Below are 21095 nucleotides of genomic sequence, written 5' to 3'. Positions count from 1 at the left end.
GTCAGATCCATGTTGGCAAAGAGGTTAAAAGAAACATTCCCTCTCCCTGCCCCAGCACAACCAGAAGTGGAAGGAGCAGCAGGACAGACAGACGGCACAGGCGCCCAGGGGAGCGGCACGGGCGCCCAGGGGAGCGGCACGGGCGCCCAGGGGAGCGGCACGGGCGCACCAGGGGAGCGGCACGCTGCTGTCAGCCAGTGGGGCAGAAGAGGCCTCCCCCCAAGTCTTTAAGCCAAGCAGAAAGTCTTGGAGAAGGAAATCAAGGGGTCACCCCCCAAGGTTTAGCCTCTGCGCCCCCCCCCCAGCTGTAGAGCAGGTCTGGGGGCACAGGTGTGTTTGGCTCCTCATGAGAGGGGGCCCCGGCCCTCCCATTATGAAATACCCCACCCCCTGCAATCAGAGACCCGGGTGGGGGGGGCCAGGGGGTAGTGTCCAACTGCCCTGCACTGAAGGACTCAGACCACGCCAGCAATGCAGCCCTGCCCGGTGCATGACGGGGCCCCAGTGCCTCATCTTGTAACCAGCTCTTCACCACTGGCTGGGAGCCCAACACCCCATCCCTGCCTGGGGCCGGCTGCCCCAGGGCCCCCCGCTCCTCCCCTCTTTACACAGCAGTCAGATCTGTCATGGGGGGAGGGGGGAGAGAAGAGGCAGGGTGTGTGGGGGGGTCCTCACCTTCTTCAGGGCGCTGTCCATGGGTCTCGGGACGGCCCACATCGAAGCAGAGCAGGACGGCGTCCGAGTCGCTGTAGCAGAGGGGACGCACATTGGTCGTAGTATGGGGAACCCTGTGGGGGAGAGGGGGGGTCTCTGGTGAGTCTGTGTCACCCCCCTCACCCTGCCCGTGAGCCGGGAGGGGGGGGGGGGGGGAGAAGGAGAGAAGCTGCCGTGAACCAGCACCCATGGTCTGTCCCATGGAGGAGCAGGACCCTTCCAAGGAGGGGGCGCTGCCCTGGGGGCTCACATGCCCCCTACCCCCCACATATGACGCTGAGGGGACTGACCCCCCCTGGATACAGTTGTACAGCCAGGGCCCTCGCAGCCCCCAGTCCTCCCCCGTCCAGCCCACATCCCAGGCTCCTCTCATCTGAGCCTGATAGCTCAGTGGTTTGAGCGTTGGCTGCTAAACCCAGGGTTGTGAGTTCAATCCTTGAGGGGGCTATTTGGGGATTGGTCCTGCTTTGAGCAGGGGGGTTGGACTAGATGATCTCCTGAGGTCCCTTCCAACCCTAATGATCTAGGATTCTATGATTCCAGGAGCCGTTTATATAACTCGCTGCCTCCCCCCAGAGCTGAGCAGCGCCAGGGAGCCGGGGGTGGCGGAACGCAGGCTGGTGGGGAGGGGGCCGTGTATCCCTGGGGGAGAAGGATGGCCCAGGTGCACAGGGGGAGGGAAGGGAAGGCCCGGGTGCCCTCCCCCACCCCCGGAAGCAGCTTCCAAGCGTTTTGCAGCCCAGACGCTCTGTGCTTAGAATAGCAAACAGCCGCGCTCCCTGCGCCAGCGCATCGCCATAGCAACAAGGGGGATCCAAGCGAGACTGGGACCCCCCTCCAGAGGGGGGGGGATGCTGCAGCAGCAAGGGAGGGGGCTGCATTCCTGCTGCAGGGGCTCCCCAATGTGACCTCCCATAGTCCCCCCTTCATTTTAGGGGACCTGTCCCCCCTCCTCCAAGAACAAGCAGGAGCCTCCTGACCTGGGATTTCCCCAATACCACCCCTGCTCCCCCCTTCCACGGCAGAGCCCGCAGTGATGCACTGAGGGGAGGAGCACACCCTGTCCTCAGAGCCAGGAACCTCTGGGGGGCTGCAGTTTGCCTCTCCCCGGATCACCAGGGGCTGGGGAGCTGGGCTGCAGGGACCCCATGGACACCAGGGAGTGGTCTGGGGGACAGCGGCTCTTAGACCCACTGCTGGAGTCTCCAGCATCACAGACCCCCCGGCCCCAGTTCCGCTCTTGCAGGACCAGGGTCCCTGGGGGTGGCGAGTTGCCCCCAGCCCCTCTAGAATGGGGCCACTATTGTTTCTCCAACTGTCTTTGGGTTCTGTCTTTGGTGGGGGTCAGTCAGAGCTGGCACATGGTTTCCCCCCCACCCTCCCAAGCCAAGCCCCCAATGCTCAGAGATGCCAGGGAAAGCGCACCCCCACTGTGGGGGGGGGGGAAGGGGGACTGAATGAGCTGCTTTAGGCAAGATTTGCAGGGGGAGGGGGCTGCATGAGGCAAAGCCAAGCCTGCCCCTGCAATGGTAGGGACCCCCCCATTTAAAGAATTAAACAACCCAAAGGGGGGTCACATGCCTTAAACTGACCCCCTCCCCCAAGAGCTCTCTGTTCAATTCCTCACACGCTCCCCTGCAGTGGGACACTCCCCCCCCTGCACCAGGACCCCCCCCCCCCCATAAAACCCAACCAATTCTAGGCTGTGGGGGGCAGGGCTGGATCTGCAGGGACCCCCAGACACATTCCCAGGGAATGAAGGAACCTCCCCTGCGGCCAGCCCCCACCCCAGTCACCCCACCAGCTCCAGCCCACCTTGGGGGGGGGGGGGGGCTCCTTACCAGAGGTGTCCCAGAGGCTGAGCTCCACCCGCTGCTCCTCCGTCTCCAGGCAGGCCGTGTAGTTCTCGAACACCGTGGGCACGTAGGTCTGGGATGGAGAGCCGGCACCGGTCACCACCTGGGCCCCAGAGCCCCCAGCCCAGGGAATGGGGGGGGGGGGTGCTGCCCCTCATACCAGCCCAGCTGCCAGCCAGAGCCTGGCACACGCTACACAGTGCGGTGTGTGTGTGTTGGGAAGGGGGGAGGAGAACAGAGCCATATTACCACCCCCCACAGCGGCCTCTCGGGGGGTGGGGGGGGGGGCTCAGCCCTTTGACACAGGCACAGGAGACCCCCGCCAGGCTGCCAGCCCCGGAGCCGCCCCGGGTGGCGCAGGCTCCCGGGGGACCCAGCACGGCTCAGGAAGGCTGGGCAGAGGCGGGCCAGGGACCGGGCATCCCCCGGGGAGCCTATAGGGACCAACCCCCCGGGTGGCCCCTCGCGGGGCCGGCGCTCACCTCGGGGTAACAGTCCTTCGCCAGCACCTGCAGCATGGCGGTTTTCCCCGCACTGCACGTCCCCCACCAGCACCAGCTTGCACCGGGCCACGGCCGGCTGCGGGCTCCTCCGCTCCCGCATGGCGAGGGGGGCGGGGGTCCCGGTCCCGCTCCGGCTCCGCGCGGCTCTGCAGCGCCCCGCCACGGGCCCCTCGCTCCGACCCCGCCGCAGCCCCTGCAGGGACGGGGGACTGGGGCGCGGGGCCAGCGCTGCCTTGATATAGCACACACCCGGCCAATCGCAGGCAGAGGTGGGTCTTCCCCTGGCCAATCAGACAGGCAGGGCTCTTGCCTGGTAGCCAATGGCAGAGGTCCTGAGTCACAGCCTCCCTTAGCACTCCCCTCCCCTGCCTCCCCTTCCCGGCTTGGAGCCGCGTGGGGACGGGCTCGAGCCGGGGGGTCGCAGGGCAGCGTCTCCACCTGGCCCCGCGGCTGAACTCTTGATTGAGGAGTTTCTTAACAGACTTAAATACCAGCCAATTAACGGGTCCGCACGAGTCCCCCCCACCCCCGCCAACTAGTGATGCAGAACAATAGTTCCAATGCAATCCGGGAGATTCCCTCCCGCTCCGCCTGGCATGGCCTGGCCTGGCCTGGCCGCCCTCCCGGCTGGAAATTCTCGGAATGCGGGTCCGGTAAGGGGAGGTGACTCAGCACCTGGGGGCGGGCGGGGGGGGGGTCAACACCCCTCAAACTCCAGCACCCAGCACCTCATCGGATTCTGGCATCCGCCGGACAATGTTTTGTAACCACTGATTTTCACGGCCCCGCGAGAGAGAGATCAAAAGGGGTAAAGTCACTCCGATTCAATGGCTATTAGCCGTGACGGTCAGGGACGCGGCCCCATGCTCGGGGTGTCCCTAAGCCTCTGTTTGCCAGATGCTGGGACTGGACAAGATGGATCCCTCAATAAGTATCTGCTTCTGTTCATTCCCTCTGGGGCACCTGGCATCAGCCACTGTCGGAAGACAGGACACTGGGCTGGATGGACCATTGCTCTGACCCAGTCTGGCCGTTCTTGTGTTCTTCTGCCAGCTGAAATCCTCAGGGTCTGGATGATCTATTTGCGGATGTTTTACCAACCTGAGTTGGATGTGTCCATTGATGATACTGGATTCTTAATATTGATAGTAGCCCTTTAATGACTTCAAGGCAGGCTCTAGAGGGGTACGGGAGGTGGACTGAGGGGCTGCAGAGGACTAGGGTAGCAGAGAGGGAGAACATGAGAACTTGGGGGAAAGGATGGGAAACGGGGGCACATGGGAGTAAAGGATAGATGGGGGCTGAGACAGCAGGAGCACCCAGCGTGACTAAGTGCAGAGGAGTTTGGGAGGGAGCTGGTCGGGGGCAGGAAGAGATGGGGCAGTGATAGGAGAGGGGTGGGGGAGAACTCTGCCTGGCCTCTCCCCCCCCAAAGCACATTCCCGTCTCTGGCCTGCAAGTGCCCACAACGGGAGCCCAGGTTTTGCAATTCCAGCCCTGGCTCAGAATCACGTCACCCGCCCTTGGGAGCCGACTACCCCTGGGGTGGGATGCGGCAGCAGGAACAACAAACACCCATATGCAGAGGCCACTTTTGAGAGCCGTTGTCCCTCGGTCTTCATGTCGCAATATTTGGGTTGCAAACCCTGCTGGGGGGGGGGGGGGGCAAGCTGACTATTCCTTTCAAACCAGCTGTTTCTAATGGATGATTGTCTTGGAAGCATGTGAAATATTTTTTTTTAAATGTCACGTTTTGGGGCAGAGTTGAATTGGCAGCAGCAGCAGGGCCCCCCCGCCCTGATTCACCCCCACCCCTCTGAGGACTGGGCTGCACTAGGACGTTCGACCAGGGTAACTGTGTTGGTTTGTGCTGGGACAGTTTTCCAGCAGGAGCCCTGGGGTGCAGAGGTGCCTCCCGCCGTCCTCATTTCCCTTCCATGAACTGGAATAAGCTACAGTGCTCTAAGCCTTGTTGCCCCCGTGTATTGGCATCTGCATGGGGGCAGGGGGGGTGTTTTAGGCAGCACCAGGACAGATAAAGCAGCAGGCTCTGTCGCTGTGTCCTGGGGGTCCTGGCTGTGCACCGCAATCCCACCAGCCCCACCCCACGCATTGAGGGCTATCTGGCCCGGCAGGCTGGGTTGTTAGGAAAGGCTGGACAGGCCCGGACCTGGCTAAAGTTTAACACGGAAATTGCAACCTGGCTCCCTGGGTGAATGGCAGTCCGACTGGCTGGGCACCGGGGTAGCCAGGGGCACGACCCTTGGGCACTGCGTAGGACCCCCCCCGCCAGCTGTTCATCCCTGTGCCCACGCCTCAGCCTCTGATCCTGGGGTGAGTGGGCACAAGCTCTCAGAGCAATCAGGGTGGCGGCACGGAGGAGCTGAACCCTGGCTCCTCGGGCTGCCCACGTGGCTCTGCACAGTGTTGGGTGCCCACAAGGAGCTGGAGCCAAGCCCCATGGACTCTGTGCTAGCCCCAGCCATCTCCATGCAGCGGGGAGGCCTGGCTGCCCAGGGGAGCTTGGAGGAAGGATCTGGGCTTTCCCCACGGGCGCTGCTCCAAACTCTCCATTACTCAGCGCTCTGCCCTTCCTGCCCAGCGGAGGTCACTGTCTGATAACAACCCCCAGGCCCCCGCTTCTCGGGACTGATCGCCCATTAGTTCACTGTCTGAAAGGAAAACTACCCCCCGCCACAGACACACACACCATGCACGTCACCCTGAAATGAGTCCAGGGCGGGGGGGCGGGGGGGCGGCGAGATCTGTGAGCCCAGACTCCTGGGTTCTATTGCCAGCTCTGGGAGGAGAGCAGTGTCTAGCAGTTGGCGGCGGAGCTGGGAGTCAGGATTTCTGGGTTCTGTTCCCAGCTCCGGTAGGGGGCATGTGATTGAAGCAGTGGGAGGAGAGTGCTGTCCAGTGGTTAGAGTGGAGGACTGGCAGTCAGGACTCCTGGAGGTCTGCCCATGACTGGCTGTGTGATCACAGGTCAGTCACTTTGCAGCCATCTCTGTGCCTCAGTTTCCCTATCAGGCTGGTGGCTGAACAGCGCTGGGTAAGCGCTTTCGGACAACTCAGAAAGGCTGACTGGGGCATGCAGGGGCAGGCACTTAGAGCTGATGCAGCTAGAAAGAAGCCAGGGAGTCAGCTCCGTGGATGGAAACAGGAAACCTCTCTAGGCCTTTTAGGAGGCACTTTCCGATCCCGGATTCCGTGTGACCGAGCCTGGCTGCTGGGAAGGGAGCCTGGCTGCTGGGAAGGCGACCTGGGACTTTCCCCTAGCACGAGAGGGGAGAGCGAGATACCTGGGGCCTGCCAGGTACTCTCCAGCCTGGACGGTAAACAGCGCTGCTGCTACTCACCCATGCAAATCCCTTGGCAATGAATCCCCCGGCTGGCAGCTGGGGGCAGGGGCCGGGGAGTGGCTCTCTCAGGGGCTGGCAGTTGGTAGCTTTTGTTCAGCGACCTCCAGAAGAACAGATCTGAACCTGACTCTTTCCAGGGGTCCCTCCGAGGCCATAACGATCCTGCTCTAGACAGGGGAGCTGCTGGCCTGGAACACATCAGGGTCTGGCTCGTCCTAGCACCTAGTGCACCGGGCTAGCCTGTCTGTACAGCGCCTCCTGCTGGAAGAGACCGGGACTGGAGTAGGCAGGAGGGGGGTGGTTATTTCTCAGCCATGGGACAGCACGCCCTGGTTTGCTGTCTCGCCCCCGCTGCCCATCTGCTCGGGACCATAGGGCATCAGAAAAGAGGCGGGGGCTGATGCGGCTTCTGTGAAGACCCCAAGTCCCCTGTTATTCAGCAGCTGCTGCAGGCCTGGACTCTCCCAGCAGGAGGTGCTGGTGCCCTGGGCCAAGCCAGACCCTGGAGAGATCGGGATGGAGTTGCCTGTGCCAGTCCAGGCCATTTGTTCCACAAATCCCCTCTCCCCCCGTGAGGCCCAAGCCCTGGCTGGGACCGGTGGCAAGCGCCCAAGCTGGGAAAAGGAAGGGGAGGGCTGAGTGAGCCATGCAGCCGGGGAACGGCCGGGGGAAGTCCGGAGATTGCACAGAACGGCTCAGAAATTCCAGGACTCCGGCTTCCTGCGGGTGCTTTTCCCATCAGGAGGAAATGCAGATAGTCTGGAGAGCGAGGCCTTGTCATGCACAGCCATGGAGGGGAGGGGGCAAGCTCTGAGCCTCGTGCTCTGGGAGGCAAGCTGGCTGCGCTGGCTGGGCGTTATGGGGAGACAGGAGCCTGCCGTGGGATCTAAGTGCCCCCAACCTCAGGGACAGGTCGACTCTTGGTTCCTCCCTTCCTGGCCCAGTCTCTGCAACGGATCAAATTGGACCTGCCCCAAATGGGGGAAGGGGGGGCAGGTGGGGCGAGGGCACAGTGCTGCAAAAAAACACCCCACATTAAAACAATAGCGAAAGAATAACCCTAATTCCCCCCCTCCCCAGGGCAGGTGCATTTACATGGCTACCCCACCCCCCCGGGGCAAGGTGTCCTCCTACCAAGGAACCAAGCCAGCCTGGGAGGGGGATTGATGGGGTGAGGGGCCAAGGGCAGAGCTGCCCCACGCCCCAGCGTCCTGGTCTCCCCAGCCTGACCTTTACCGCGGGGGCAATAGATGAGGGTGACTAATCACGAAGGGTCTGACTGTGATGTGGGAGCCTGGGAAGCGGGAACTGACCGAAGACCCCCAAACCCATTCCGCACCCCGGGCAGGGATGACTTTGGGTCAACTCGTGACCTGGGGCTGGAGCCCAGCTGGTGCCCCCAGAGGGCAAAACCCTGTGCCCCATTCCCCCCCCTGAGCCAGCCAGTCTGAACCCAAGGCCGCTCGCGGCCTGGCAGGAGAATGCCTGACACCTGGTTTACCAGCTCCAGCTCCGCCTGCCGGGGGCTCAGCACAGAAGGGGTCTGACTGGGTTCCTAGCGCTTTGCAGGGCCAGGCAATGACAGTCACCGGTATTGTTAATAACTGACACAGCTGAGTCCTGACCTCAAACCTCCCTCTCCGGGCTTCATGGCTCTCCGCTGCAGGACAGCCTGGGGCCCTGAACCTCCACCCCCAACACTATGAGCCCCCCCCCTTCATTCTGCATGGGCAATGCCAAAGCAGCCACTTGACAGGACAGGGGTAGTGGGGGGGGAGCATGGCGGGGGGGCCCTTCGAGACACCTCTACGCTGATCCCCCTTGGGCTTGTGGCCAGAACTGGGTTTGAGAAGAATCAACCCCAGCCCCCCACCCAAGGGGGGCTCCACTCCAGAACTGAACCTCACCTGCCCTGGGGGGTTGGTCGGATGAGGAAATTGAAGCACAGAGAGGGGGATGTGTCCTCCCCCAAGGTCACATGGTTAGTCAATGGCTGAGCCTTGAGTAGAACCCAGGAGTCCCCTGGCTCCTGCCCCTGCTCTAACCACCGGACAGCGTGGGAAGAGAACCCAGGAGTCCTGGCTCCCTTCTCTGACTCACTAGCCCAGGTGCCTTCCCACCAGGGGAGCTCTGGAACTGGCCACTACTGATATTTTTGGGTCCTTGGCCCCCGCTGGCGTCTCCCCTGTCCGGGATCCCTCTGTGCCCATGGCGGAGCTGGCAGGGCCTGGGACGCAGAGCTGTGCTCTGCAGGGCTCGGCATTGGGCTGGGTCCAGCAGCAGCTGGTACCAGGGCTCCCAGCGCCACCATGGGAACAGGCTCCACCCAAAAAGAGGAAGAGGCTGGCAGCATGCGAGGGGAGTGGCAGGTGGGGGATGGATGTCCAGGGGGGCTGGACAGGACAGTGTGTGCGGGGGGGGGGGGGAGGGTTGCAGGTGCAGGGACGCTCACAGGTGGGAGAGGGGCCCCACTAACCCGTCCCCCTCACTGCAATCCCCTTCCCCAACCCCCTCGCCCCCACTGCAATCCCCTTCCCCCTCCCCCCACTAACCCCTCCCCTGCAATCCCCTTCCCCCCTCCCCCCACTAACCCGTCCCCCTCCACTGCAATTCCCTTCCCCAACCCCCTCGCCCCCACTGCAATCCCCTTCCCCCTCCCCCCACTAACCCCTCCCCTGCAATCCCCTTCCCCCTCCCCCCACTAACCCGTCCCCCTCCACTGCAATCCCTTCCCCAACCCCCTCGCCCCCACTGCAATCCCCTTCCCCCTCCCCCCACTAACCCGTCCCCCTCCCCTGCAATCCCCTTCCCCAACCCCCTCGCCCCCACTGCAATCCCCTTCCCCCCTCCCCCCACTAACCCGTCCCCCTCACTGCAATCCCCTTCCCCCTCCCCCCACTAACCCGTCCCCCTCCCCTGCAATCCCCTTCCCCAACCCCTTCGCCCCCACTGCAATCCCCTTCCCCCTCCCCCCACTAACCCGTCCCCCTCACTGCAATCCCCTTCCCCCTCCCCCCACTAACCCGTCCCCCTCCCCTGCAATCCCCTTCCCCAACCCCCTCGCCCCCACTGCAATCCCCTTCCCCCTCCCCCCACTAACCCGTCCCCCTCACTGCAATCCCCTTCCCCCTCCCCCCACTAACCCGTCCCCCTCCCCTGCAATCCCCTTCCCCAACCCCCTCGCCCCCACTGCAATCCCCTTCCCCCTCCCCCCACTAACCCGTCCCCCTCACTGCAATCCCCTTCCCCCTCCCCACACTAACCCGTCCCCCTCCCCTGCAATCCCCTTCCCCAACCCCCTCGCCCCCACTGCAATCCCCTTCCCCCTCCCCCCACTAACCCGTCCCCCTCACTGCAATCCCCTTCCCCCTCCCCCCACTAACCCGTCCCCCTCCCCTGCAATCCCCTTCCCCAACCCCCTCGCCCCCACTGCAATCCCCTTCCCCCTCCCCCCACTAACCCGTCCCCCTCACTGCAATCCCCTTCCCCCTCCCCACACTAACCCGTCCCCCTCCCCTGCAATCCCCTTCCCCAACCCCCTCGCCCCCACTGCAATCCCCTTCCCCCTCCCCCCACTAACCCGTCCCCCTCACTGCAATCCCCTTCCCCCTCCCCCCACTAACCCGTCCCCCTCCCCTGCAATCCCCTTCCCCAACCCCCTCGCCCCCACTGCAATCCCCTTCCCCCTCCCCCCACTAACCCGTCCCCCTCACTGCAATCCCCTTCCCCCTCCCCCCACTAACCCGTCCCCCTCACTGCAATCCCCTTCCCCAACCCCCTCGCCCCCACTGCAATCCCCTTCCCCCTCCCCCCACTAACCCGTCCCCCTCACTGCAATCCCCTTCCCCCTCCCCCCACTAACCCGTCCCCCTCACTGCAATCCCCTTCCCCCTCCCCCCACTAACCCGTCCCCCTCCCCTGCAATCCCCTTCCCCAACCCCCTCGCCCCCACTGCAATCCCCTTCCCCCTCCCCCCACTAACCCGTCCCCCTCACTGCAATCCCCTTCCCCCTCCCCCCACTAACCCGTCCCCCTCCCCTGCAATCCCCTTCCCCAACCCCCTCGCCCCCACTGCAATCCCCTTCCCCCTCCCCCCACTAACCCGTCCCCCTCACTGCAATCCCCTTCCCCCTCCCCCCACTAACCCGTCCCCCTCCCCTGCAATCCCCTTCCCCAACCCCCTCGCCCCCACTGCAATCCCCTTCCCCCCTCCCCCCACTAACCCGTCCCCCTCCCCTGCAATCCCCTTCCCCCTCCCCCCACTAACCCGTCCCCCTCACTGCAATCCCCTTCCCCCTCCCCCCACTAACCCGTCCCCCTCCCCTGCAATCCCCTTCCCCAACCCCCTCCCCCCACTAACCCGTCCCCCTCACTGCAATCCCCTTCCCCAACCCCCTCGCCCCCACTGCAATCCCCTTCCCCCTCCCCCCACTAACCCGTCCCCCTCACTGCAATCCCCTTCCCCCTCCCCCCACTAACCCGTCCCCCTCACTGCAATCCCCTTCCCCCTCCCCCCACTAACCCGTCCCCCTCCCCTGCAATCCCCTTCCCCAACCCCCTCGCCCCCACTGCAATCCCCTTCCCCCTCCCCCCACTAACCCGTCCCCCTCACTGCAATCCCCTTCCCCCTCCCCCCACTAACCCGTCCCCCTCCCCTGCAATCCCCTTCCCCAACCCCCTCGCCCCCACTGCAATCCCCTTCCCCCTCCCCCCACTAACCCGTCCCCCTCACTGCAATCCCCTTCCCCCTCCCCCCACTAACCCGTCCCCCTCCCCTGCAATCCCCTTCCCCCTCCCCCCACTAACCCGTCCCCCTCACTGCAATCCCCTTCCCCCTCCCCCCACTAACCCGTCCCCCTCCCCTGCAATCCCCTTCCCCAACCCCCTCCCCCCCACTGCAATCCCCTTCCCCCTCCCCCCACTAGCCCGTCCCCCTCACTGCAATCCCCTTCCCCCTCCCCCCACTAACCCGTCCCCCTCACTGCAATCCCCTTCCCCAACCCCCTCGCCCCCACTGCAATCCCCTTCCCCCTCCCCCCACTAACCCGTCCCCCTCACTGCAATCCCCTTCCCCCTCCCCCCACTAACCCGTCCCCCTCCCCTGCAATCCCCTTCCCCAACCCCCTCCCCCCCACTGCAATCCCCTTCCCCCTCCCCCCACTAGCCCGTCCCCCTCACTGCAATCCCCTTCCCCCTCCCCCCACTAGCCCGTCCCCCTCACTGCAATCCCCTTCCCCCTCCCCCCACTAACCCGTCCCCCTCACTGCAATCCCCTTCCCCCTCCCCCCACTAACCCCTCCCCAACCTCACGGCGGTCGCCGGGCCCGGCGGGTCCTCCAGGCGCAGGGGTCGCTCACTCCCGCCCGGGGCCTCCCTCTTTCCCAGAGCGACCGCTCGTCAGCGCCCGGGCCGCAGGGGCCGCCCCTCCAACGGAAGCGGCTGTTGCTAGGAGACAGAGCGACGCGACTTGCTGCAGGGGGGAGGATCAAGAGGTACCGGGGGGGGGGTGCCGAGGGCCCGTGGGGGGCCCCTGGGGGGAGGGGGCCACCTGCAGGGGGGAGGGGCCCATGGGGGGAAGGGCCCCTGGAGGTAGGGGGCCCGTGGAGGCAGGGGGCCCCTGGGGGGGGAGGGGGCAGAGGGCCCGTAGGGGGCAGCCTGGGGGGGGAGGGGGCAGAGGGCCCCTGGGGTGCCCATGGGGGGAGGGGCTCATGGGGGCAGGGGGCCCGTGGGGGGAGGGGGCAGAGGGCCCCTGGGGGGCCCGTGGGGGGAGGGGACCCATGGGGGGAGGGGGCAGAGGGCCCATGGGGGCAGGGGGCCCGTGGGGGCAGGGGGCCCGTGGGGGGAGGGGGCCATCTGCCGGGGAGGAGGGTTCTGACCAGGGACCCTGTGCAGGGTGGGGGGCGCCCCCTGGGCAGCGTCTGACCCGGCTCCCCCCAGCCCCGCAGCCATGCCGAAGAAGGGGCGCAAGGCGGCCGCGCTGAGCGAGGAGGAGCGGTTGCTGCTGATGCAGCAGAAGATGCTGGCGGAGGAGGAGCTGAGCAAGAAGAAGGAGGACATGCTCACCCAGTTCCTGAAGGCGAGGCCCGGGGCGCAGGGGGGGCGGGATGCCCCGCTCCAGGGCCCGTTTAGTGCCCCCTGCGAATTGCCCCCTGGGCGCTGGGAGCTGATCTGGAACCTGGAGCTGGGCAGGAAAATGGCTTGGGGAGGGTGGGGGCATTCGACAGAAAATGTCGACTTTTGGGCCAACAATCGAAACCTATAATTTTGCTTCTGAAACGTCCCCCCCAAGGGAGCTGTCGTTCCGGGGCCTCGTTCTCCCGCGTGAGCCGGGCTCTCCCCTCGTAATGCTGAACCAGTGCGGTACGTGATGGGCGTCCCCATCAGTCCTTCTGCCGCACGCTGCTGGGAGCTGGCGGAGTATCTGGAGCTTGCGCAGTGCTTGGGGCTGCAGGTTCCACTTGAGCGGGTTAGATACCGGTAGGTGGTTGGGATGTGCTCCCACCCGGCCAGTGTAACCTTGTGACCCACCCCGCAGGACAAGCTGGCGAAGGAGGAGCACAACAGCGCCCTCAACATGAATAAAATCAACCTGCAGTGGCGCACGGTGCTGCGGGAAGTCAAGGCCAGAGAACTGCGCAAGGACATTGAGATCCTGAGCCAGACCTTTGAGCGGGTGGTGGACTGCAAGGACAGTGTCATCCGGGTAAGCAGTGGGGGTCCCAGCTGGGTGAGCTGGGAGGGGTGCGTAGCTCTGTGGGTCCATGAACAGGGCTGGAAGAGTGGCTAGCAATGCCCCCCAAGGAGAGGAAGTGCTGCAGGAGGGCAAACGTGCTCAAACCAGCGTTCCATGCGCCCTGCAGCCCCCGCTGCCGCTGAGCTTGCTGGGGTAACAGCGCTCGGAGGCTCTGGGGCCGGCGCTGCAGTGCCTGAGTGTTCTCTGTCATCCACACAGTCGCTGGCCAGGGACCTGTCCGAGGCCGAGGCACAGTACACTCATGCCCTGTGCAGCCACCTGCACAACATCGACCAGTTGCTGCAGCTCCAGCGGTGCCGCCTGAGGTACCTGGATGAGGATTACAACACCGAGCGGGAGGCCCTGAAGAAGGAGTTTGAGACAGAAAGGTATGGGGGGGGGAGGATCGCCCGCTTTGGGGGAGGGCACAGACAGGCAGGTGATGAACACAGGGATGAGGAGGCAGCTTGATGGTGCCCCGGGGCCACGAGCCCTCATCCCTGGCCATGAGGCTCTTGTGCTGCGTCCCAGGTCTAGTCCCCTGTGGAGCAGCTCCCCAGAGCTCTCTGGGCAGCCATCAGCCGCTCTCCCGTCCCCTCCGCGGGCCAGGCTGGCTCAGCCCTGGCAGCTCACCTGCGGCTTCCCCAGGGGGATGATCATCGAGCACCATGACAAGGAGAGCCGCTACCTGCGGGATGTGCTGCTGGCCCTGGAGCAGAGCTTCAGTGAGAGCGAGTACGAGGCCAAGCTGGACTTCCAGAGCACCAGGGACGACGTCAAGAACAAGGTCTGGGCCGAGGCTGCTCCGTGCCAGCCTGGGGCAGGGGAGGGGCTTGGTGACACCAGCCTTCCTCTGGTTCTTCAGCCAGCAGCTGGTGGCGGACTCTGGTGAGGAGCCCCTCCCCCTCACTCCTATGTGTGCAGGGCTTGCTAAGGCACAGGCTATGGGCAAGAGTCCATCTCTACCACAAGGTCCTCCCCACTGCCAGCTTAGGGGGCTGCCCAGTCCCAGTGGGACTGGAGGGAGGGAGCTTCCCTCCTGGGGTTTGGGTTCCAGCCCTTGGGGTGGGCTCTGCAGGCATGGCTGGTGGCTCAGGGTGGGTGAGGGGCTAACATGTCTCCCCCCCAGAACCTGGAGGAGAAGCACTATCTGCGTGTGCAGCTGGAGGGCACAGTGGAGGAGCTGTGGAAGCGGTTCCAGCAGGCGCTGAAGAACTACACCGAGGCAACAGAGGACCGGAAGATTGCATTTGAGGCCCTCAAGCTGAAGGATGAGAAGAGCTCCAAGGAGATTGAGATGCAGATGAAGAAGCTGCAGAAAATTCAGGTCAGTGAGGCTGCCCCACCCCAAGCCCTGGCTGTAGGAAACAGGCCTTCTTGGGGGGTCGTGGGGTTCCCGGTGCGCTGAACAACTCACTGACTGCTCCGGGCGCCATTTCCCTGCCAGGACTCCATTGGCATCCTGAAAGGCAAGATCGCGGCACACATGCGGGAGGCCGAGGAGCAGAACCGGCGTGTGCACGAGGAGAAGGAGGTTGTCCTCAAGCAGCTGCAGAAACTCAAGAGCCAGATGAACCAGGCCAGGGCCAAGGCCAGGAGCAACCTGGCCAAGCTCACCCTGGAGAGCAGCACTGCCCTGAAGAAGCTAAGGGGCGTCCTCGAAAAGGTAAAGGCCAGAGTTCCCCTAACCCTGCAGGAGAGGCCTCTGCCCCGCCCATGGGGACCTGCTCTCCCATGCATGCCTGGAGTAGCACTGGCCAAATGCAGCTCACCGCTGCCCCTGTCCAGGACAGGCAGCAGAGAGAAGTCCCAGCCATGCAGCCTGGCTGGTGGGAGACTCGCTTCCCCCAAACCCATCATCCCTTCCTGGCCCCAGGGCGACACTTCTCCTGCCGTCCCCCTGCGTTGTCAACACAATCCAGCACCCCCCAGGAAAAGCGTCCAGAACACACTGCTCGCCGAGCTGTCCCCAAGCGGCCCGCTAAGGCCTCGCTTGCCCCGCAGGCAGAGCTCACCCTGCGGCTGGCCGAGATGTGTCGGAAGCTGGAGACCGAGGAGGAGAAGGTGCTGCCGTTCTACGCCTCCTCGCTGAGCAGGGAGGAGCAGGAGGAGCTGGAGCAAGTCTCCCTGGAGAAGCCTGGGGAGCAGCTGGCCCAGGTAAGGGGTGAAACCGGGGTGCTGGAAGGAGGGCGCTGGGGGTACCTAGAGGCAGGCTGGCATAGCTGGTGGAGCGTGTGCCGCACTGGGCGGCTGGGGAGAAGGTTGCTGAGAACCAAGCGCTCTTTAATTGAGGGGACAAGCAGAACCAGATGGGTGCATTGTGGGAGCCCCCCCTCAGCTCTCCTCTGTCCTTCCAAGTGCAGCTGCTGCAGGATTACCTGGGCCTGGAGCACTTCTGGCAAAGGTACAACAAGGTGAAGCTGGAGCAGCTGGCTCTGGAGCAGGAGAAGGCAGTGCTGCGCCAGGAGAACCAGAAGCTGCGCTTGCTCCTCAAGCAATACCTGGACGGGATCTCGGTGAGCGACGAGGTGCTCAGCTGGCTCAACCCACTGCTCATCCTCAACCCCAAGCCCCGTGCGCCCGGGCCCGCCGGCAGAGCCCCCCGAAAACCGCCCCTTCACAACGTCATCGAGGCTGCCCACGAGGTGCCACACATCCTGTGAGCCGCCCCGCCCGGGGCATGCTGGGAACTGCGCTCTGCCAGCTGCGGCAGCTTGTGCCTGGCGCGCGTGGCTGGGAGAGTCGGGCGTGAGGAGCGGCGAGCGCTTCCCCGGCGGTGCTGTCCCACTCCGTGCCCATAGGAAGCTGCCATTAAAGGGTTGTAATGATCGCACTGGTGACGCCTGACAGGGGAGTGTAGGGGAGCCGAGGGGCTTCCAGGCACAGGGCTCTACCCCCGCGTTCCAAGGCAGGCTGGTAGCCCTGGTGCAGCGCTGCAGCCTCCAGGCCAGGCCCTACCCCAGGGAAGCACGGCGCTGGGATTGCCTGATCCTGGGAAAGGGCCGGCAGGCGGCCACTGTGAGCGAGATGCCTTCACTCTCCTGCCCTGTCAGCTGGCTTGGCCAGGTTCAAGCCAGTCCTGCTGCTCCGGCCCCCTTCGGAGGGGAGCAAAGGGCTTCCCCCAGGGACCCTGACAAAAGCAGCCACGGAGCAGGTGCTGATACTGTGGGGAGAGGACGTTTATTTCTTTTTGGCCTTGTTTCTCTTCTCCTCCTTGAGCCTCTTCTTGGCCCCCCGGGAGCTGCTGGCCTTGTGGTAGAGGTGGTAGCCAATCAGGCCCAGCAGAGCCGGGATCAGCCCGATGCAGAGCAGGGGCAGCACGTCATTCGTCACCTTCTGCCAGTAGCTGGCCCGGGAAAGGCCAACCAGCTCCACGTCGAACTGCAGCACAGCGTCCGCTGGGGAGAGAGGGGGCATGGCTGAGCTGGGCCCCCCGCACACGCCGCAGAGGTGGGAGTGCTCCTGACACAGCTGGCACAGGGCATGTGCTCACTGCCCAAGCTCATGGGAGGGCACCAGACAGCACTGCTCCCCCAGAGCAGGGCACCCGCACGCTGCCCTGCCCAGAGCAAACCAGAGGCAGCTGCAGCTCTGGGGAGTCCCAGCCCTGCCACGTCAGCTCTGGCAGCCTCTCCAGGCAGGCCAAGGACTGAAGGGGCTACAGAGCCCAAGCTCCCTCGCTCCTTGGCGGGCCACAGCGTCCAGCTCCGGGGCTGTCTGTCAGCCTGGCACTGAATTCACCAGGGAGCAGAATCTGTAGCAGGTGTTGCTGGGTAACCAGAGGGCTGGGGGGGACCTAACAGCAGCCTAGTGCTCTCTGCCCAGGGGTGGGGGCACCAGGGCTTGGCTCTGAGACTCAGGCCGATTAAGGAAGATCCCACGTCCAGCCAGGCTGGGCAGACACGGAGGCGGCAGTTACCTGGGACAGCAGGCGGGGATCCTCGCTTGCCGTAAGCCAGCTGAGGCGGGATGATCACCCTCCGCTTCTCCCTGCCAGGCAGAGGGAGAGGCACATCAGAGCAAGGGCCCAACCTTCTGCCCTTTGGCAGCATAGCCACAGCCCTGCCGTTCGCACGCAGCATCCCCTGCCCAAGGCACCCCATCCACCAGGGAAGTGCAACCACTGCTGGGGTGGAGCACCGCAGCCACCCAGCACAACTCCATCACAGTTCAGGACAAGACGTGCCTAATGCCGAATCAAACTGCAATTGTACATGGGTAGAACATAAGCGATAGAGCTGGGCTGGGGGCAGGATGCTGAGGGTACCAGCCCGTGTCCAAGGAGAAGGGCCTGGAGGCGTTAAAATAACGAGAATGCATTAGGGCCTCCTCTCCAAGGCAGCACGTCCAGCGGCAGGTGGTTGGGGCACTGGCTCAGTGACCGAGAGCAGCTTCCTGCGTGGTTTCGCATCCAGCCCTGGGTGGGCTAGTATCAGGGCTGCATGCGCATCTCCAAGTGCTTGCAGGCCCAACCACCTGCACCTGGCTGCAGAAAGCCAGTCCGCAGGAAGGGAGCGCCTCGCCCCCGCCCCCAGTGGGCAGCCCAGCCCAGAGGGCAGGCAGAGAGCGCCTCGCCCCTGCCCCCAGTGGGCAGCCCAGCCCAGAGGGGAGGCAGAGAGCGCCTCGCCCCCGCCCCCAGTGGGCAGCCCAGCCCAGAGGGCAGGCAGAGAGCGCCTCGCCCCTGCCCCCAGTGGGCAGCCCAGCCCAGAGGGCAGGCAGAGAGCACCTCGCCCCTGCCCCCAGTGGGCAGCCCAGCCCAGAGGGCAGGCAGAGAGCCCCCTTCCTGCTCCTGGAGATGAGCACACACCGGGACCCACGCCCAGCTTCCTGGAGAGAAAATGCAGGTACAGCGAAGAGCTGGGCCCCTGCCTAGGCTCTGACCTGATTTTTACCATGTTTGGGTCTCCAGCCCCCTGCCCACTCCACTGATCCAGCCCCATCCCGGAGCGGAAGGGGAGCGCCGAGGGTCCCCAGCTTGTCTATTGCTTTGGCCGAGAGCACGGAGCCAGGATGCCTTTCCCCAGCCACACGATCACTGCTCTCGCTAGCAAGCCAGGGCCTCACTTACCCAACGCACATGTCTAGCAAGCTTTGCTCCAAGCCTGGGAGGAGGGAAAAACCACAGAAGAGACACAAATCAGGGGGATTCTCTGAAAGGGTTCCTACCCTCCTGGGTGACGGGGCCTCTTTGGGATTGCTCTTCTCCCCACCCCCTGTCGCAGGAGGCCTCCCTTCCGAGCCCCCGGCCCCGCTGAGCTCTGGCAGGCTCACGGCACCAGGGGGGCTAAGCTGCTGAAGGCGGCCCCAGTGAGGCAGGGACAGCGCGGGCCGGGGTGCCTAGGAAGTGGGAGCCAGGGATCTGGACGGGTCTGATCATTCAGCAGGGTTACGAGAGAAGCCTCCCAATTGGAGCCCGGGCCAAGCCGGGGAATTCCTAATACTCCCCGCGCCCCCCAACCCGGCGGAACATCTGCAAGGGCTGGACGTGGGAGGGGAGGTTCTGTCACACAAACACCGGCAAGGGGCGGTGGCCCCTTCACAGACTGTCACTGCAGAGAGGACAGGCAGGGGAACATGTCGGTGCGTTCCAGGGGCAGCCGGATTCGGAGCAGTGCAGGGGGCCCGGGGGGCACCTGATCCTTCCAGCCGACGCCAACAGAGACCTGCACCTTCCACTGCAGTTAGTATGTCAGTAGTACCTAGAGGCCCCTGTCGCACCAGGCGCTGAACAGGCCCTGACTGAGAGCAGCCCCCCCACTTGCCGGGGAGGTGGGGGGTTAAGTGACGGCCAAGGGCACGCACGCAGCCAATGGCAGAGAGCCCAGATCTCTGGAGGCCCAGCCCAGCCTCCTCCCCACATTGGGGCCCAGGCTCACGTACCAGGGATCACCTGTTTTTTACCCAGCTCCACCTGCAGGGGGTCCCGCGAGAGCGAGGTGTCGATGATCCGCCCATCCTCCAAGCTGCCCTGTGGGGGGACATTGGACACACGCGGGTAACCCCCAGCGCGGGCACCCTGCCGCCAGACCAGGGCCAGCTCGGGCGCGGGGCCCTGGGGCGAGGGAGCTCCTGCTGCGCCACCGCCGACAGACGTGCAAAGGGCCCTGCCATGGGGACGCCGGCCCCGACCCTAGGCCTCCCCGGGGTGGGCAGCGGGGGCGAGCGGGCACAGCAGGGCGGGGGGCAGATGTGGGAACAAAGCCGGGTGAAGGGCAAAGGGGGCAGAAGGGCCAGAGTTCTGCCCTGTGCCGTTCCTGGGAGGGGGACACGACTGCAGGACCCCCGACACAGGGGGCACTGTCCCCAATCTCCCCCCCCCCGGGGCACTGTCCCGTCCCCCCCACAGGGGGCACTGCCCCCCTGCCATTCCTATGCCCCAGAGACTCAGGGGCACTCCCCCGCCCCGCCCCGGGAGCCGCTCACTGCCCCAGCCGGAGGGGGCCCAGTCTCCCCCTCACCCCCGGGCACCGCCACGTCTGGGGCTCAGCGCCCCCCGCCCGGGCGCACGTGCGGGCCAGGTGGGAGCCGCCCCGGCCCGGCCTGGCCCCGCCCCGGGCGGAAGGAGCCGCCCGTGCTGACGTGTCCGGCGGCTCCCCCCGCCCCCCCCTTACCGTGTAGTGAATCTCCACCGTGTCCCCCAGCGCCGAGCGCGCCGCGCAGTCCTCGGGGGGCGCCACCTGCGGGGCGAGCGCAAGGGGGGGTCACAGCTCTGGCGCCGGGGTCCCCCCCGTCTCCCCCCCCCCGCACCCCGTTCCGGCGCGCCCCCCCTCACCAGGGTCTCCAGCTGCGGCGCGCGGGGGGGGCTGTCCCCGCCGCTCTCCCCCCGCGCCCCGCACCCCAGCAGGAGGAGGAGCAGGAGGGGGGCGGCCGGAGGGTGCGGGAGCATGGTCAGCACGAGCCTGCCCGGGAGCCGCCTGGCCGGGGAGTGTGTGGGGGGGGCCGCTACCGCCTCCTCCCCCCGCCCCGCCCCGCCCAGCGCCGCCTGGTGCCTTCCCACCCCCTGTCATTCAACCCCGGCCGGGCACTTCATGCCCCCCCCCCCGGCAGCTCCGCCCGGCCGGGCCCAGGGACACGTGCGAGCTGAGCCCCCCCGCACTGTGGGATGTCAGCACAGCCGCTAGCCCCGCCGGCAGGACAGCGGGGGGGGGGGGGGGGGGTGTCTGGCTCCAAACTCGGGGTCACTGCGTGGGGGGGATTGTGAGCATTGTGAGGAGCGGTCAGACACACACCTGGCACACACACCTGGCACACCTCACACACACACCTGGCTCACCTCACACACACACACCTGGCTCACCTCACACACACCTGGCACACACACCTGGCTCACCTCACACACACACACACCTGGCACACACACATGCATTTAGGGCCAAAACTCCAGGGCTGGTGTAAATCACTCTCGCTCCCTTGGTGCCAATGGGGCCAGATCCCCAGCGGGTGTAAAGTTACTCCGTATTGGCCGCGCTCCGGCGTGTGCTCTCCGGCGAAGGCTCCCCAGCGACAGCGTTAGCTGGCACAGAGCCGGGGAGCTGGGCAGTGGCGGTTCAGGAGGAGGCCAGGATGGGGTGTGGGTGCGACCACGTCCCCCTTTCCTCCTTCCCTGGGGCAGCTCCCCCCCCTGACACACACTTTACCCAGGTGCAAACTGCTCCACAAGGTGCAAAGCCTGTTCCAGAGTGCTCAGCGCCCCACTGCTCCCACCAAACCAGCAGGGAACCCCCCTCCCCTGAGAGCAATGGGGCGTTCGTTAGTCCCCCAGCCCCACCCCGCATCACTGGCACAGACCCAGCGACCAGCGTTAGGCTTTGGGTGGACTGGGCCTTCCGGCAGGCTGGTAGTGAGGTCCCGTCGCGTTGCCCAGCTGCGCTAACTCCATGGAAGGCCATGGCTTTGGCCCACGGGCTTGGCGAAGGGCAGGGGG

At 65.4% G+C, this 21095-nt stretch overlaps 3 protein-coding genes across 4 annotated transcripts; 1 reads left to right on the top strand and 2 right to left on the bottom strand.

Annotated features, from left to right (window-relative positions):
* Positions 1-6: 6 nt before the first annotated feature.
* Positions 7-3261, bottom strand: RND1 (Rho family GTPase 1). Its single transcript, XM_065576636.1, is given in 6 exon segments — positions 7-696; positions 698-769; positions 771-808; positions 2556-2643; positions 3053-3100; positions 3102-3261. Coding segments are annotated over 6 exon segments (390 nt in total). The 5' UTR covers positions 3174-3261; the 3' UTR covers positions 7-624.
* A 231-nt stretch (positions 3262-3492) lies between these two features.
* LOC135977211 (dynein regulatory complex subunit 2-like) lies at positions 3493-16001 on the top strand. Of its 2 annotated transcripts, none has more exons than XM_065576635.1 (10): positions 3493-3726; positions 11824-11930; positions 12376-12514; positions 12974-13141; positions 13391-13560; positions 13820-13958; positions 14301-14498; positions 14619-14837; positions 15176-15328; positions 15535-16001. In XM_065576635.1, exons 1-10 carry the CDS (start codon positions 3634-3636, stop codon positions 15832-15834), a joined length of 1686 nt encoding a protein of 561 aa, XP_065432707.1. In that variant the 5' UTR covers positions 3493-3633; the 3' UTR covers positions 15835-16001. The 2 variants fall into 2 exon arrangements, with proteins under 2 accessions (XP_065432707.1, XP_065432706.1); XM_065576634.1 differs by having other exon boundaries at positions 12331-12514.
* Positions 16002-16332: 331 nt separating this feature from the next.
* On the bottom strand, positions 16333-20126 carry FKBP11 (FKBP prolyl isomerase 11). Its single transcript, XM_065576633.1, has 6 exons — positions 19944-20126; positions 19783-19848; positions 19052-19139; positions 18240-18273; positions 17091-17161; positions 16333-16569 (listed from the first exon to the last, which is right to left on the bottom strand). Exons 1-6 carry the CDS (start codon positions 20055-20057, stop codon positions 16352-16354), a joined length of 591 nt encoding a protein of 196 aa, XP_065432705.1. The 5' UTR covers positions 20058-20126; the 3' UTR covers positions 16333-16351.
* Between the last annotated feature and the right edge of the window lie 969 nt (positions 20127-21095).

The sequence above is a fragment of the Chrysemys picta genome, chromosome 22, assembly GCF_011386835.1.
Source record: "Chrysemys picta bellii isolate R12L10 chromosome 22, ASM1138683v2, whole genome shotgun sequence".
Taxonomy (NCBI): Eukaryota; Metazoa; Chordata; order Testudines; family Emydidae; genus Chrysemys; species Chrysemys picta.
The sequence above is the reverse complement of the archived record's forward strand: the minus strand, read 5'-3'. Positions and strand labels throughout refer to the sequence as shown.